The sequence below is a fragment of the Acomys russatus genome, chromosome 8 (genome assembly GCF_903995435.1).
Source record: "Acomys russatus chromosome 8, mAcoRus1.1, whole genome shotgun sequence".
Lineage (NCBI taxonomy): Eukaryota > Metazoa > Chordata > Mammalia > Rodentia > Muridae > Acomys > Acomys russatus.
In genome coordinates, this window is record NC_067144.1 from 22,008,299 (window position 1) to 22,022,265 (window position 13,967).

Here is a 13,967-nt window from a genome sequence, read left to right on the forward strand (position 1 = left end):
AAGCACAGTGCTCTCCATGCTTTATCTTTTCTGTCCCCACAGAGGCTCTGCAGGTTGTCTCCTCTACACTGCATCTCTCTGGTCTTTTTAGATGGGTTTCTGTTCAGTTTATCTCAGTTCATCAGTTAGCTCCACTACTTCATCCCTTTCTACCTTTATAACCTCCCAAAGTTTATCTAAAATATCTTGCATGTATTTTTAAATGATATTTTCTAAATTTTTACCACAATTTAAAAAAAAAGCTAGGTCTTCTTTACTATATGTCATTCTCAAAAGCATTCCTAGATTTTAATCAATTTTGTTTCTTCAGCACTTAGTCTAACTCTCGAGTCAGTGTTTACTTAGCCTTGTAGATGATTTATTGAAAGCATCCTAGATATTCTTGGAAAACTGAGTGCTAGCTGGCAGCGTGGTTCAGTGGCTGAGGGTACTAGCTGTGCTGCTGAAAGCTTAAGAACTTAGTTTATAACCACTGCATCCCCATAAAAACCAGGCATGGCTACACACGCCTTAATCCCAGCATTGTGGGTAAGACAGAGAATGATAGCTCAGGACAGTTAACAATCTTCTCTGGCCTAAACACATGTGTGCACACATGTATACACACACGCACACACACACACACATTCCAAGGGTAAAAAAATTTTAAGTGCTAAAATAGAGCTCAGCATAGATAATAATATCATTTGAAGTTAGGATTTATTTTGTTTTTTAAAATGCATTTAATTTTTGCCCATGTGCTTTTACCTGTGTGTATGTATGTGCAGCACATGGATGCCTGGTGCCTAAGGTAGTCGGGAGAGGTCAGGGTGTCATGTCATCTGCACTGGGGTTATCATGGATGCTTGTGAGCCTTCATGGGTTTTCTGTAAGAGCAACAAATGCTCTTAACCACTGAGGGCATCTCTCTAGTCTCATTTTATGTTATTTTAAGGATCTTTATTTTGGGGATAGTTATTGTGCCTTCATATCTAGTAGCTTTTTAAAAGTAAAAATTTTTTTTTACAATTTAAAAATTTATGGCATCTTATCATCAACAAATAGAAATAACTTTACTTCTTCCTATCCAATGCGATGCCTTAAAAATACATGTAACAAAATTTGCTTCCATTTGAAAAAAAAAATTTTTTTTTTTTTTTAATTCAAAAACATCCGTTTACTTACTGGAAGGGGCCAAAGTAGGAAAGGCAGTAACTGTATTTTTTTTCTTACATGGTCTTGAGTACCGTTAAATCAAATGAACATAATGGGCTTAGCATATCAGTTATGATATTATCAGTTTTGAAAGACCTAATTATCAAATCAAGTCTGCCTCAACAAATTACAATCAAGATAGTGAAAACTTTTCCTTTAAGTCTATAGCCAGATTCCAAACTTGCAAAACAATCTTCAGAAAGACTGGAATGTAAAATGCTGAGCCCATTTTAGATATCATCGATGTCTTCATCATCATCCCCAATGTCATCAAACTGAATTTCATCATCATCTCCAGGACCAAATGTATCAGTTTCATTGATTTTAGCATGTTCTGGAAGCTCGCCATATGCCTTGAGACTTCTAGCTTCATCTGCGTTGTATTTTAAGATGACATCGGCTTTGTTATCCTGGTAGTCTCGGAGGCCCACCAATATGATATCTGAGGTATTTATCCAAACCTTTTTTCTTAGTTTCCCTCTGATGTGGCATAGCCTCTTTATGCCGTCGAAACACATTGCTTCTAATCGCTGTTTCCCAGCATTTTGATGACCTGAGCATACTCTTGTCCACCCTCCTTGAACACCAGCTCTCGTTTTACAGATTCATTCTCATTCTTTCCTCTACGTCTGTTTTTACCTCCTTTTCCTTTATTCTTGGGCATGGCGGAAAAGACTAGCTGGCAGCGTGTGGGATCGTGATCTGGAGGGCAGCAGGGATGGCGGTGACTCCGATGGGCGACAGGCGACACTGAGAAGCGCGCGGGATGCAGGCTGTGCGGGAGGCCAAGAAGCGTGCTTGGCTGAAGTTGGTCACCTGTGCTTCGAGTCGCCGGTGCCCAAGCTCGGCAGTGGCAAATGGCGTTGCAGCGGGCTGAGCTTTTCCCCGCCCTCTTCCTCCCCCGGCCTCCCGCCCTCCCTGGGCTCTAAGGCCGAAAATGTTTTTATTACACTTATTTATTGTATGTGTTGGATGCTGGGGTGCCGTAGTACATGTGTGGAGGTGAAGTCGTAGGAACTGATGCTCTCCTTTGATTTGATTCTCTAGGATTGACCTTCGAACATCAGGTGCATCTTTTCCCTCCTGCCTCTAAGCTCCCAGAATAATGACTCATGAGACTCCAAATATATTTACAAATACCGGGCCATATAGCTGGGCTCTTCTCTGACTAGCTCATAGCCCATTTATACTAATCTATATTCAGCCAGGTGGCTGCTTACTTCTGCTCAGGTATCATGTGCTTGTCTTCACATCTTCCAGGGCGAACCTCCTGCGCCTGGCTCTATCCCAGAATCTTTTCTTCCTACGGGATGTCCCACCTTCTATTCTACCCTTTCCTGTAAGCCATAGGTGTTTTTTTTTCAGTTGATAGTTGATGTGTCCATACAATACTCAAGATATTCTTTCTACAATCAAGCTTGCCTGCAGGCACAGTTACATGCTGAGCCCTTGCACTGGTCCTTTAGTCATCTTTTAAGTGTATAATTCAAGAACATGGGTTACATTTGTAAAGTTGTGTAACTGTCATAACTAATTTGTACACATTTTTAATGTTTTCTTGAAGCAGAGCTTAGTTTTATTAAATAACTGTAATAGTTGAGATGACCATATTTATCAGTGATGGTGTTGAATCACTCTCTTACATTCTTAAGATAATTCCAGTTGGTTATTGTATATAATCCTTTAAATTTGGATATTATTTTTCTCATATTTTGTTGAAGATTTTTTGCATTTATATAGAGGGTATTGGCTTGTAATTCTCTGGCGATTTTTTTTTTTTTTAACTCTGCCTTTGGTATTAGGATATCATTGCCCTCACTGAGCTAAGAAATGTTCCTTCTTCCTCTTCTGTATTTATTTATCTTCCTCCTTCTTTTGAGCTAGAATCTTCAAGGCCACTATCAAAACTCATGGGCCAAGAGTTCCCCCTCCTCCTGTCCTGAGCAGTGTGCGCAGGGGCATGACGGTGCCATGCACAGTTTCCCCTTCTGCTTTTAGGAAAAGAGTTTTATACGCTTGTTAATTTCTTCTATAAATGATTTTTAAAATTTATTCTTGAACTTTGTATTTATTCTTCAAAATTCACTCTGATGCTGAAATTCATTTTGTTGGACGTTTTTTAGTTACTCAGTCTTGCATTAGAAGTGTGTTCATCTATTTAACTTGCATCAGTTTGGTCATTTTTAGGCTTCAAAAGAAATTCTCCATTTCATTCAGGCTATCATGCTGTTATAGGTCTCTTATTTATGATTAATAGTGTATACTTTAATTTTTAAAATATTAGTTATTTTTCTTTTGTCTCTGTTGTTTTCACTTAAATGTGTTTTAATTTTCCCAGTGGGGTGGCAGCTTGGACTGGGGAGTGCCCACAACGACTGGAGATTCCCTGGCCAGTGAGAGACCCTGCAGAGTAGCTCCCAAGGCTGGCTCCTGGCTTCCACGTGCTGCACACATGTGCACACACACCCTCTCCCACAACCCACCAACCCACTTCTGGTTTTTGTTGATTATAGTTTTCTATTATCTATTTTATCTCTGCTTACATGTTTGAAATTATTTTCTTTTCAGATTCGTATTTAGTTTCTTTTTTCCCCTAAGTGTCAAGCTGCTATTGATTAGAGGTCTTTATGTGGAGGTGGGATGGTGAGTGTGTGTGTGTGTGTGTGTGTATGTGTCACGTTCCTGTGCCTACACGAGTGTGCTCACACGCTGCTGGAGATCAAAACCCATGGCCTTGTGCATTCTCAGCATGGCGCAGAGCACTGCTGAGCTGTACTTCCTGTGAGATCTCTTGTTCTCTTTTTTTCTTTCTCTTCTCTCTTTCTCCTTCCCACTCCAGTTTGTTCTCTCTTATTTTAGTTTCCTTTTTTAAGATGTCTTATCCTATAGTCAGGCTGGCCTGGAACTGACGGCAGGCTTCCTGCCTCAGCATCCCAAGTGCTTGGGTTTCATGAATGAGTCACTATACCCAGTGAAATCGTGTGTGTGTGTGTGCGCGCATGCTTGTTCCTGCCCGTGTGTGCAGGGGTGCGGCATCACTTGTTCCATACCTCACTTTTTAAGGCAGGGTACCTCACTGAAGGCAGGACTTGATTTTGGGGCTAGCCTGGATGAGCAGCAAGTCCCTGAGGTCCTTGAGACCCCTGTCCCCTGCATTGTTGTTGCGGGCTCATCTAGTCTTCTGTGAGACCTGAACTCAGTTCTTCAAGCCTGTGTGGCAAAGCAGTATATCCACTAGGTGACACTCTAGCCTGAAAAAAAATTTTAAACTGTGTGTGTGTGTGTCTGTGCATGCTGCATCCCATAATGTTTAAAGTGTGATATTTTTGTTTACAATTATTGCAAGTATTGAGTGTGTTGGTCAGAGGACAGCTTGTGGGAGTCAGTTCTCTCCCACCAGGTGTTCCAGGATTGAACTCAGGTCATGAGACTTGGTGGCAGGCACCTTCCTTACCAGCTGAGCCACCTTGCCAGCCCTCCTTCTGTCCTTGATGGCTAGTGTCCATTGTGGCTGGAGAAGGTACTTCATATGACTTGACTCTTGTAAATTACTGAAATTGGTTCTGAGGCTTTCCGTGGTCTGTGGTCTGTCATTTGCTATGTGTGCCCAGGAAGGGCGTGTACTGCGCTGTAGGGAGAAGGGTTGGTGTACTTGGTGGCAGTGCTCAAGCTCTCTGCTCGTCATGCAGAAGGTGTATCACGGTCTGCAGCAGCCCTGAGGAGCTCATTCTCCTGTCCTTTCCATCAGTGTTTTCTTCGTATGTTGTGGCTCCGTCCGTGTAGAGCAGTTAACTATGCTGGATTGACCCTACCAATATGTGGTGCTCTACAGGCCTGCCCTGGGTTTACACAGCTTCAGCTAGTCAGCTCTGACGTCACATTCTAGTTGGCTCTCCGGGGTTTAACAACATTTCTTAACTGTTGTTTTCATTTGCTGGGTGTCCTTAACAGTTTCCAAACACTAAATCACTTTACCAGTTAGGTGCTCACCATTTGAGGAACAAAGTCCCCTGGGATTCTAAACCCACCGTCCCAGAAGTCCTACGTTTCTTCGCTGTCTCCCTGCCCTCCTCACGACTTGCTACACTTCACTCGTGTACTGCTTCGAGAAGCTACTAGGTCTAACAGCTCAGTAAAATAGCCTGCCAACTGCAGTGGCTCCGTGCTATAGTACTACTGACTGAAAGCCAATGGTGGTGGGCGCATCATATTAAAAAAGCAAGCACAGAACACTAGTAGCACTATAGTGACACATTATAAAACATACTAATAAAATTACATGAACACTTTCTTTTAAAGTATTATGATCTTAAAAGAAAATTTTTCTTTAAAACTGTGCCACAAGGAATGTGACAATATTATATGCTTTTTTACTGAGAAAAATCAGTCTAGTACTGTTGCTGTTGTTTTGTTTTTTGTTTGTTGTTATTTTTTCAAGACAGGGTTTCCCTGTATAGGCTTGGCTGTCCTAGACTCACTTTGTAGACTAGGCCAGCTTTGAACTTGCAGAGATCTGCCTGCCCCTGCCTGCCTCTGCCTCTCATGTGCTGGGATTACAGATATGCACCACCACACCTGCCTTACTCAAGTTTTTTAAAATAATAGTTAATAACCATGTGTGTTGGTTATTTTTATGTCAGCTTCACACAAGCTAAAGTCATTTGGGAAGAGGAGCTCTCCAGTGAGGAAGATGTTCCTCATAAAATTGGCCTATAAGCAAGCCTGTGGGGCATTTTCTTAATTAATGATTAAGAAATTATTGATGTGGGTGGTTGTAACCCTGGGCAACTGGCCCTTTGTGTAAGAGAGCAGGGTGCTTTATCTAAGCAGCAGAAACCAGAACTAAGATTTCATATTTCACAATCTCAGCTATAGACTCATTTCTTAAGGTCTTTGTTCTTTTCCAGCTACCTATTCTTTCTTTTACTTTTCTTTTTTTTAAGGCTTATTCATTTATTATTATGTGTATAGTACTCTGCCTGTGTGTCACCATGTGGTTGCTGGGAATGAACTCAGGACCTTTTGAAGAACAGCCAGTGCTCTTAACCTCTGAGCCATCTCTCCAGTGCCTATTTTTGATTCTTTGGTCACCCCCACTCCCCCAATAGGGTTTCTCTGTAGCTCTGGCTGTCTTGGAACTTGCTCTGTAGACCGGGCTGGCCTCAAACTCAGAGACCCACCTGCCTCTGCCTCCCAAGTGCTGGCATTAAAGGTGTGCGCCACCGTCGCCTGGCTAAGTGTTTGCAGTTTTGATACTTCCCGTTGTTGTTGGTTTTGTTTTTTGTTTTGTTTTGTTTTTTTGTTTGTTTGTTTGTTTTTGGGCTAGGTGTTTCAGTTTTTGCTAGTCTCTTTTCTGTTGCTGTTATAGAGTGCTGAGTATCTGTCGAAAATCAGCACACAGAGAGAGGAAGCATCCACGATGGCCTGGAAGGTGTTGGCAGGAGAAGGCAGTCTGGGGAAGAAAGGGTTACATTTCATCTCCACCCAGGAAACAGAGAAAGGATAACAGAAACTGGGGTCAGGCTATTAAACCTAAATTGCCTCTGCTGGGGTACTTACTCCAGGCTCCACCTCCTAAAGGTTCCATAACTTTCCTAACTGTGCCACCTGCTGAGGACCAAGTGTCCAGACACACAAGCCCATGGGGGGACATTGCTCATTCAAACCACACTGTCTTCCCATTCCATCTTCTTCCACAGCATCCTGAGCAAAAGATACCCCATTAATCCTTATCCCATTTTACTAATGCTCTTTATTTTATTTTTTAAAGGTTTGTTTGTTTGTTTATTTAGAGTAGTTGGCCCATATGTGAGCCAGCAGGCCAGAAGAGGGCACCAGATCTCATTATAGATGGTTATGAGCCCTGTGGTTGCTGGGAATTGGACTCAGGACTTTTGGAAGAGCATCTGAGCCATCTCTCCAGCCCCCACTTCACTAATGCTACACTCCCTCTCCTTTGCTAGCCCCGTGCAGCCCATTAGAGGAAGGACAGCTGCTTGGGTTTTGCCACTAAATTTCTGACACCAATTCTGAGAATGCAGGCCTGCCATGATGCTGCGTTGCCTGTCCCATTACCAAACTCTGACTCGTTGTTTTGCTTCCAATGAACATTTTAGAATGATATCATATCTATTTAAAACTTCGGCCTCAAGCAGTTTTATTTCTTTGATCTCACAAGTCATCTGGGTATAGGGCCATTTTAATGCTGTCTATTTTACACTCTATTTTACACTGCTAACCTGGAGTCTGTCCCTGTCCCTGCCGCTGCTCTTCTGTGGTATTAGCCCACACCATTTGTATAGCCATGCCATCCATAGAGGACCGAATGTCAGTGATGAGGGAGTGCCAATGAATAGGTTACTGGGCCACTGTGGAGAAGTGCTCCATAATTACACAGTCTGTTTCTCAGTAACATCCACTCTGTAGGCAAGGATGCCTCACACACTGTAGCAGCAGATCCTAAGGCGGGAATGGAGTCTCAGCAGCAGCTCTGAGGGTGGCACTTTCCTGTGCCGGTGTGCATTTGAGGTTGTAGTCTCTCTGGGTGTATTTCTTTTTTTCTTAATAGTTTTTTTTTTTAAGATAGATTTATTTATTTATTATGTATACAATAGTCTCTTGCATGTAACAACTGCCGGCCAGAAGGGGGCACTAGATCTCATTATAGATGATTGTGAGCCACCATGTAGATGCTGGGATTGAACTCAGAACCTTTGGAAGAACAGTAAGTGCTCTTAACCTCTGAGCTCATCTCTCCAGCCTCCTAGATGTATCTCTGTCATTAGCTTTCTGTTTTGTATTGTTTTGTTTTGTTTTTGAAACAGGGTTTCTCTGTGTAGCCTTGGCTGTCCTGGACTTTCTCTGTAGACCAGGCTGGCCTCGAACTCACAGCGATTTGCCTGCTACTTCTTCCTGAGTGCTGGGATTAAAGGCGTGCTCCACCGAGCCTGGCTTTATTCGCTTTAATTTACATCAAATTGTTGAATTTTCTGGCAGCTCACAAGAGATTGTTTTGAAATTACAGCAAACATGGGTTTCAGAAAATTACAAGAAAATCCTGGGTCTTCTTTCTTTTTGAAATACTGTCATAAACATGAGTCACCTGAATAATATTTACAGGAAACTCAAAAAAATGTACTACTTTGAGAATGTGAAATATCGAGTTTTTTTCTACATGTTTTCTGGGATTGAATAATCTCATTTCAGGGGTTAATAGTGTGGTTATTTACATTAAAATATTTAAATTTAAGAAAACCGTTGTTTAAGCTTCATTGTTTCTTATAATAAATTGGAGTACTGGCCCTTCTGCAGACACAGTTTTATTTATCTCCCTTTGATGCATACTGCTTTGTTAAACTGTGCTGCCGAAAAAAGGAGTTGTCGTCGTCGTCAGTACTTATAATGAGGCCTGGACTGTCGAGAGTGGGGTTATCTGTGGAAGTCTGAACCCTGCTTCACTGAGCCCCTTGCTTATTTCTCTTCAGTTCTGGTTAGCCGATCTTCATTTTATCTGGCCTATCTTTATGTTGATGCTCCGAGTTTTCAGTATAAGGTTTCTACCTTGCTGCATTTTACATTGGGTTCATTCAATCCCTCTGGCCTATTAGAGGCCGTGCCGTCTCTACTTGGCTTTCCGTTTTAGTCATTCTTGTTTGTGGTGTCAGGGTAGACGGCTGTGGAAATGAGAGGTTGCAGGCTGACTGTCAGCTGTCTCCTGGTGCTTTTATTTTGTGAATTGTTTATAAATGCTTTCAGTTAAGTCACATACTGACTTGCCACCCACTACTCCCCTCCGTGTTAAGGTCCGGCTCTACCTTTCTGTTTGTTACTTAACCATTGTACCATTGTAGGCATTTGTTCCTTCAAACCTCTAATAATTGAAATCATACATGGTGTTAGTCAGATTTCAGAACACTGGTGTGACAAAAATATCCAAGGAGAACAATTTAAATTCTTTCACCTCACAATTTAGGAGGTGTTGACAATGTCAGCTGGTATTTTCAGGTTGTCAGTTGTGGTGAAGCCTTTAACAACTTGAAAACACCATTGTGGAGAGGTGTGGTGGGGGGAGGGAGCGACCTGAGTATCCTAGGGCTAAGATTCAACCTCATCCTTGTTTGGAACTTGCTTTTGATTCCACAGGGCATGTAGCTCAGAGTGTGGTCTGAGCTGGGAGGCTGGGTTTGGACTCCAGCAGTGTTAGAAGTGTTACTTAAGTAGAGACTTCTGGAGTTGGACTAAACGCATTGCGTGATGTGCAGTGGCCCACAAGGGAACAGTGGCTCTCGCCAGTGACCTGCTGCCTCCATCTTGATCCACTTCCTAAAGTTTTCAGCACCTCCCAGTACTAATCAGTATATGAGACATTGGGGGGACATTGAGACCCCAGTAGTATAATATGAAGTAAACAATCCAAATCAGTAACATTTATGAAGGACAGATTTGGAACCACACAGCTGGACGCCTCCGTCCAACATTCCACAATCATCCTTAATCTTTGTGTTCCTCCTCCTTAGTGTGTCCTTAGCGAATGCTCTAACTGTAATCGAGTGCTATCCACAATTCTGGGTTGTTCCTAAGTGTGTCATAATATACATTGTCAGATGCGTTTTAGAATAGGAACCCTTGGATTTAACAGTCTTTTAGATAAAGGTTAACCCTTCTAACTCCCGAGGTCCACTGTGCCTGCGTCCTAGTTACAATGTTGAATTTCTTTTATTTGAACTTTGGGACCCTGGAGTATTGGATTTGGGGATTTTTAAGATTTTAGAATATTAAGTAGTGTAATGTTTTGGGAATGCCCTCTGAATCTAAACACAAAATGCATTTAAGTTTCACAAGTACCTCAAAAATGTAATCTGGCATTAATTTTATACAAGATTTCAGCACACCCGTGGTTTAGTTTTCTGTGATTTTTTAATTTAAATTTTATGTTATGTATATGGGTCGTCGTGCCGCCCCCCCCCTCCCCCCCCCGCCAATGTATGTCTATGCATCACTGCGTGCCTGGTGCTTGAAAAGGCCAGAAGTGGGCGCTGGATCTCCTTGAACCAGAGTTGTTACAGGCAGTTGTGAGCTGCCCTGTGGGTGTTAGGAATAAAACCAAGAACAAGAGCTCTTAGCCACTGAGAGTGAGTGCGCGCTCGCGCCCCCCCCCCCCCCCAATCGCTCTCATCTCTCCCTTTTTGTTTTTGAGACAGGGTTTCTCTATGTGGCTTTGGCTATCCTGAACTTGCTTTGTAGACCAGGCTGGGCTTGACCTCACAGCGATCTGCCTGCCTGTTTCCTGAGTGCTGGGATTAAAGGTGTGCACCACTGCGCCTGGCTTTTCTCTCTCTCTTTTGAGGAAGGTCTTGCCATGTCTCCCTGACTAGCCTGGAAGTGCTGGACTCACTCTTTCTGCTTCTCCCTCCTAAGGAGCTACAGAGCACACACCATTCTACTTACCCGCCTGCGTGTTCTGACTGTGTCCAGCCTTTCCTGTGAGATGATGTGTAGAATTCACCTGCTTATAATGTCATATTGATACTCAAAATGTTTCAGACGGCAGAGCACTTTGGAATTTTACTGTTTCACTTCTTTTCATTTTACAGTGTTCTAGAGCAGTGGTTCTCAACCCCCCTAATGCTGCGACCCTCTGTTTAGCTCATCTTGTGGTGAGCCCAGCCATAAAATTCTTTTCTTGTTACTTCATAACTCTAATTGTGATACTGTTATGAATTGTAGTGTAAATATCGATTGCAAGATATATTCTCATTGTTACAAATTGACCCAAAGGGGTCACACCCCAGAGGTTGAGGACCACTGTACTTAGAACCCTGTTTCACCACTTTCCCCTATAAACTTAGCCTAGCTTCTTCATATACAGATGCGCTTGTTCTCTCTCTCTTAGCCAGTAGAAATACAGAACAAGGAGCCCTGAGATGATTTTGCGTTGGCTGTGCTTTGCATTGAGTCGCTGCTGCCAGCTTTCCCTGTCTTTCATCACAAGTTTTGTAAAAATAAACTTGGGGCCTATCTGGCCAAAATTAATAACCAACTGCTTTTCGTTTCTTCTTTGCTGTTTACTTACTTTTGAACCTAGGAATCCCCACCCTGTACCCTCTTATTTTCCCCTCCTTTCAAGGCAGGAGCTCACTTTTTATCCCTGACAGGCTTGGCCTCTCAGAGATCCACCTGTTGGAATTAAAGGCATGCACCACCACACCCAGCCTAAACCCCAAATCCCATCTATCCATCCATCCATCCTGCATTGGTGTTTTGCCTGCATGCCTGTGTGAGGATGTCAAGATCTCTTAGAACTGGAGTTACGGATAGTTCTGAACTGCCATGGGGTGCTGGAACAGAGCCTGGGTAGCTTAGAAGAACAGACGCTGCTTTTAACCACTGAGCCATTTCCCCAGCAACACCACCACCACCACCACCATTTTTTTTTTTTTTTTTTAAAGGCAGGATTTTTCTGTATAGCTCTGGGTGTCCTGGAACTTGCTCAGTAGACCAGGATGGCCTGAAACTTGCAAAGATTTTCCTGCCTCTGCCTCCCAAGTGCTGGCATTAAAGGAATGTACCACCACTGCCCAATTGTAAAATTGTTAATGGGCACTTTAGATAGTAAAAGCAAGATAGAGTCTATCTCTCCCTACATCTCAACTCCAACTTAAATTAATGATGATTTTTTTAATATGAAGTTTCTTTGTAGCCTTTGTTGCTTTTGAGTTTAGGCTAGACTGTGCAGAAAGCTAAATACCACCAGCATTATGAAAAATGCACACTTTTTTTTTTTTTAAATACTTTTAGTTTTGCAAGCTACCTACCCAGTCACTGTCACAACTACTTGACTGTCAGTTTAGCCCCGAAACCTCAAATGGGCAGTGTTTAATTGGTGGGGAATAGCTGTGTTGTAGTTAAACTGTTGCCCTTGTTAGCCTATCCCGGTGCTGGTGGGAGTGACAAACCTTAGTTTTTCAGTTGCCTATGGAAGGAGGACGACCATCCAGGGGACAGATAATAAAGCAGTGTTTCTTGAGCTCTGTGAAATTCTTTGAACTCATAGATTGAATATAGTTTTTTTCTCTGTTGATTACATACTTCACTTATATAAGAAGTTACACCTGATTTTAGTAAAAAAGAGGGGAGTGGAGGAATGAACATACCTAAGCAGCTTTGCCCCTGGACCCACCCTTCCCTCCTGTAGCAGCTTTGAGCTGTAGGGGATGCTCAGTGTTGACACTGAGGCTGTTTCCCTTGAGTGTGATAGGTGGGACTGTGACAGTCACCTGAGGTGCAGCACTCAGTAGCCAATAGTAATCCTGCCTCAGTTTACCTAACTGGTGCTGTTCAGTGAAGAGAGTGTGTCTAATGCTGTGTTCTCTTTGCTGTTCGGCTGTAACTCCTTTCTTTCTCTTGACTGAGATCGAACCCCTGTCTTTATGCTGCTAAAAAGAAAAATGTACACCCAAGACCCATCGATGATCTCGTTGTCATAAGTTTTGTCTCGTAGATTAGTGATCTATAAGTTTTAGACTGTCAGACAAACAAAAACATTTGTATGGCAGCTAACACATTTTAAAGAATACCGAGCTCAGCCTTTTGAAGAAACTGAAGCCGAGACAGATCGTCACTGTTCACACTTGTTGGCAGCAGAGCCTGGGCCAGCTAGCAGCCTACTTTCTTGGTTTTTGCCTCAACACTGTCTTGAAGCCATCTTTCCTGATAGGATAAGAGGCATTGACTTTTCAGCCTAGAAAATAATAATAATAAACATTATGATAAAAAAAATAAACATTATGATAAATGATAAGCTGTCACAAGCATGCATAAGCAGTGTGATGGGAATCCTAACTATATTGGGATTATAAAGTGCGGTAGATGCATTTGTCCAGTTCTGGTTTTGTTCAAAAGTAATTCTGTGTAATTAAAGTTAACCATATTAAGCTTTTGCTTAAAGATCTGAATACGTGGATGTATAGAGAATTTACTCTAATTTGAGTATTTCAGATCAATCTCTAATCTGCTTTTGTTCTTTTGTTCTTAAAAACCTTACAGAAAGATGAGGTCTACCTTAACCTGGTGCTGGACTACGTTCCGGAAACAGTGTACAGAGTGGCCAGACATTATAGTCGAGCCAAACAAACACTCCCTGTGATCTATGTCAAGGTATGTAACAGTGGGGCGGCTTCCAGTTCACAGACACTTAGCACGGGCCACGGGGAGTATTGGGTATGTTTCCACTCCATTGGTACTGAGTTTACTCCTTGGAGAGACAGCAAACTCTAGATTTTGTTAAGCTCTTACGTGGTTTTGAAACCTGTTTAAAGTGCTCGTTACTGTGCAGAGGATAAAGGTGCTTGCTGCCAGCCTGGTGGCTTCTGATGGCTTGCATTCTCTTCCTGGGACCTACAGAAAGGTCGAAGAGAGCCAACTCCATGTCCTCTACTCCTCCACATGCATGCTAGACATGTGTGCCTACCTCACACACATCATGTGTGTGTACATACATGCACATGAAATAAATTAATTGAAACAGATACTCTGATACAATGAAGTAAAGCGTTCATGGTTACGGATTTTAATTGTGTTCACCCTAACACCTTGTGTGTGTCGTGCAGGGCGGGGAGGTGGTGCACAGGTGAAGGCCAGCAGAGGATGCCATAGGAGATGTCTTCCTGAACCTTATACAAGCTCATAGTTAGGCCTTGTCTGGCTCTCCCATCCCACCCAGAGCTGGAGTGGCAGCCAGGTGCACCTAGCTGTATTTATTACATTTCATTGTA

The 13,967-nt window shown here is 42.6% G+C and overlaps 1 protein-coding gene and 1 pseudogene across 2 annotated transcripts in view; one reads left to right on the forward strand and one right to left on the reverse strand.

The window, feature by feature from the left end:
* The window catches only part of Gsk3b (glycogen synthase kinase 3 beta), a 148,577-nt gene that overhangs the window by 75,555 nt on the left and 59,055 nt on the right, over positions 1–13,967 (forward strand). For both annotated transcript variants that reach the window (XM_051149897.1, XM_051149898.1), the window contains exon 4: positions 13,240–13,350. In XM_051149897.1, the coding sequence (XP_051005854.1) occupies positions 13,240–13,350 (111 nt within the window). The remainder of the gene's footprint in view (positions 1–13,239; positions 13,351–13,967) is intronic.
* On the reverse strand, positions 1,302–1,932 carry LOC127192677 (eukaryotic translation initiation factor 1A, X-chromosomal-like; annotated as a pseudogene).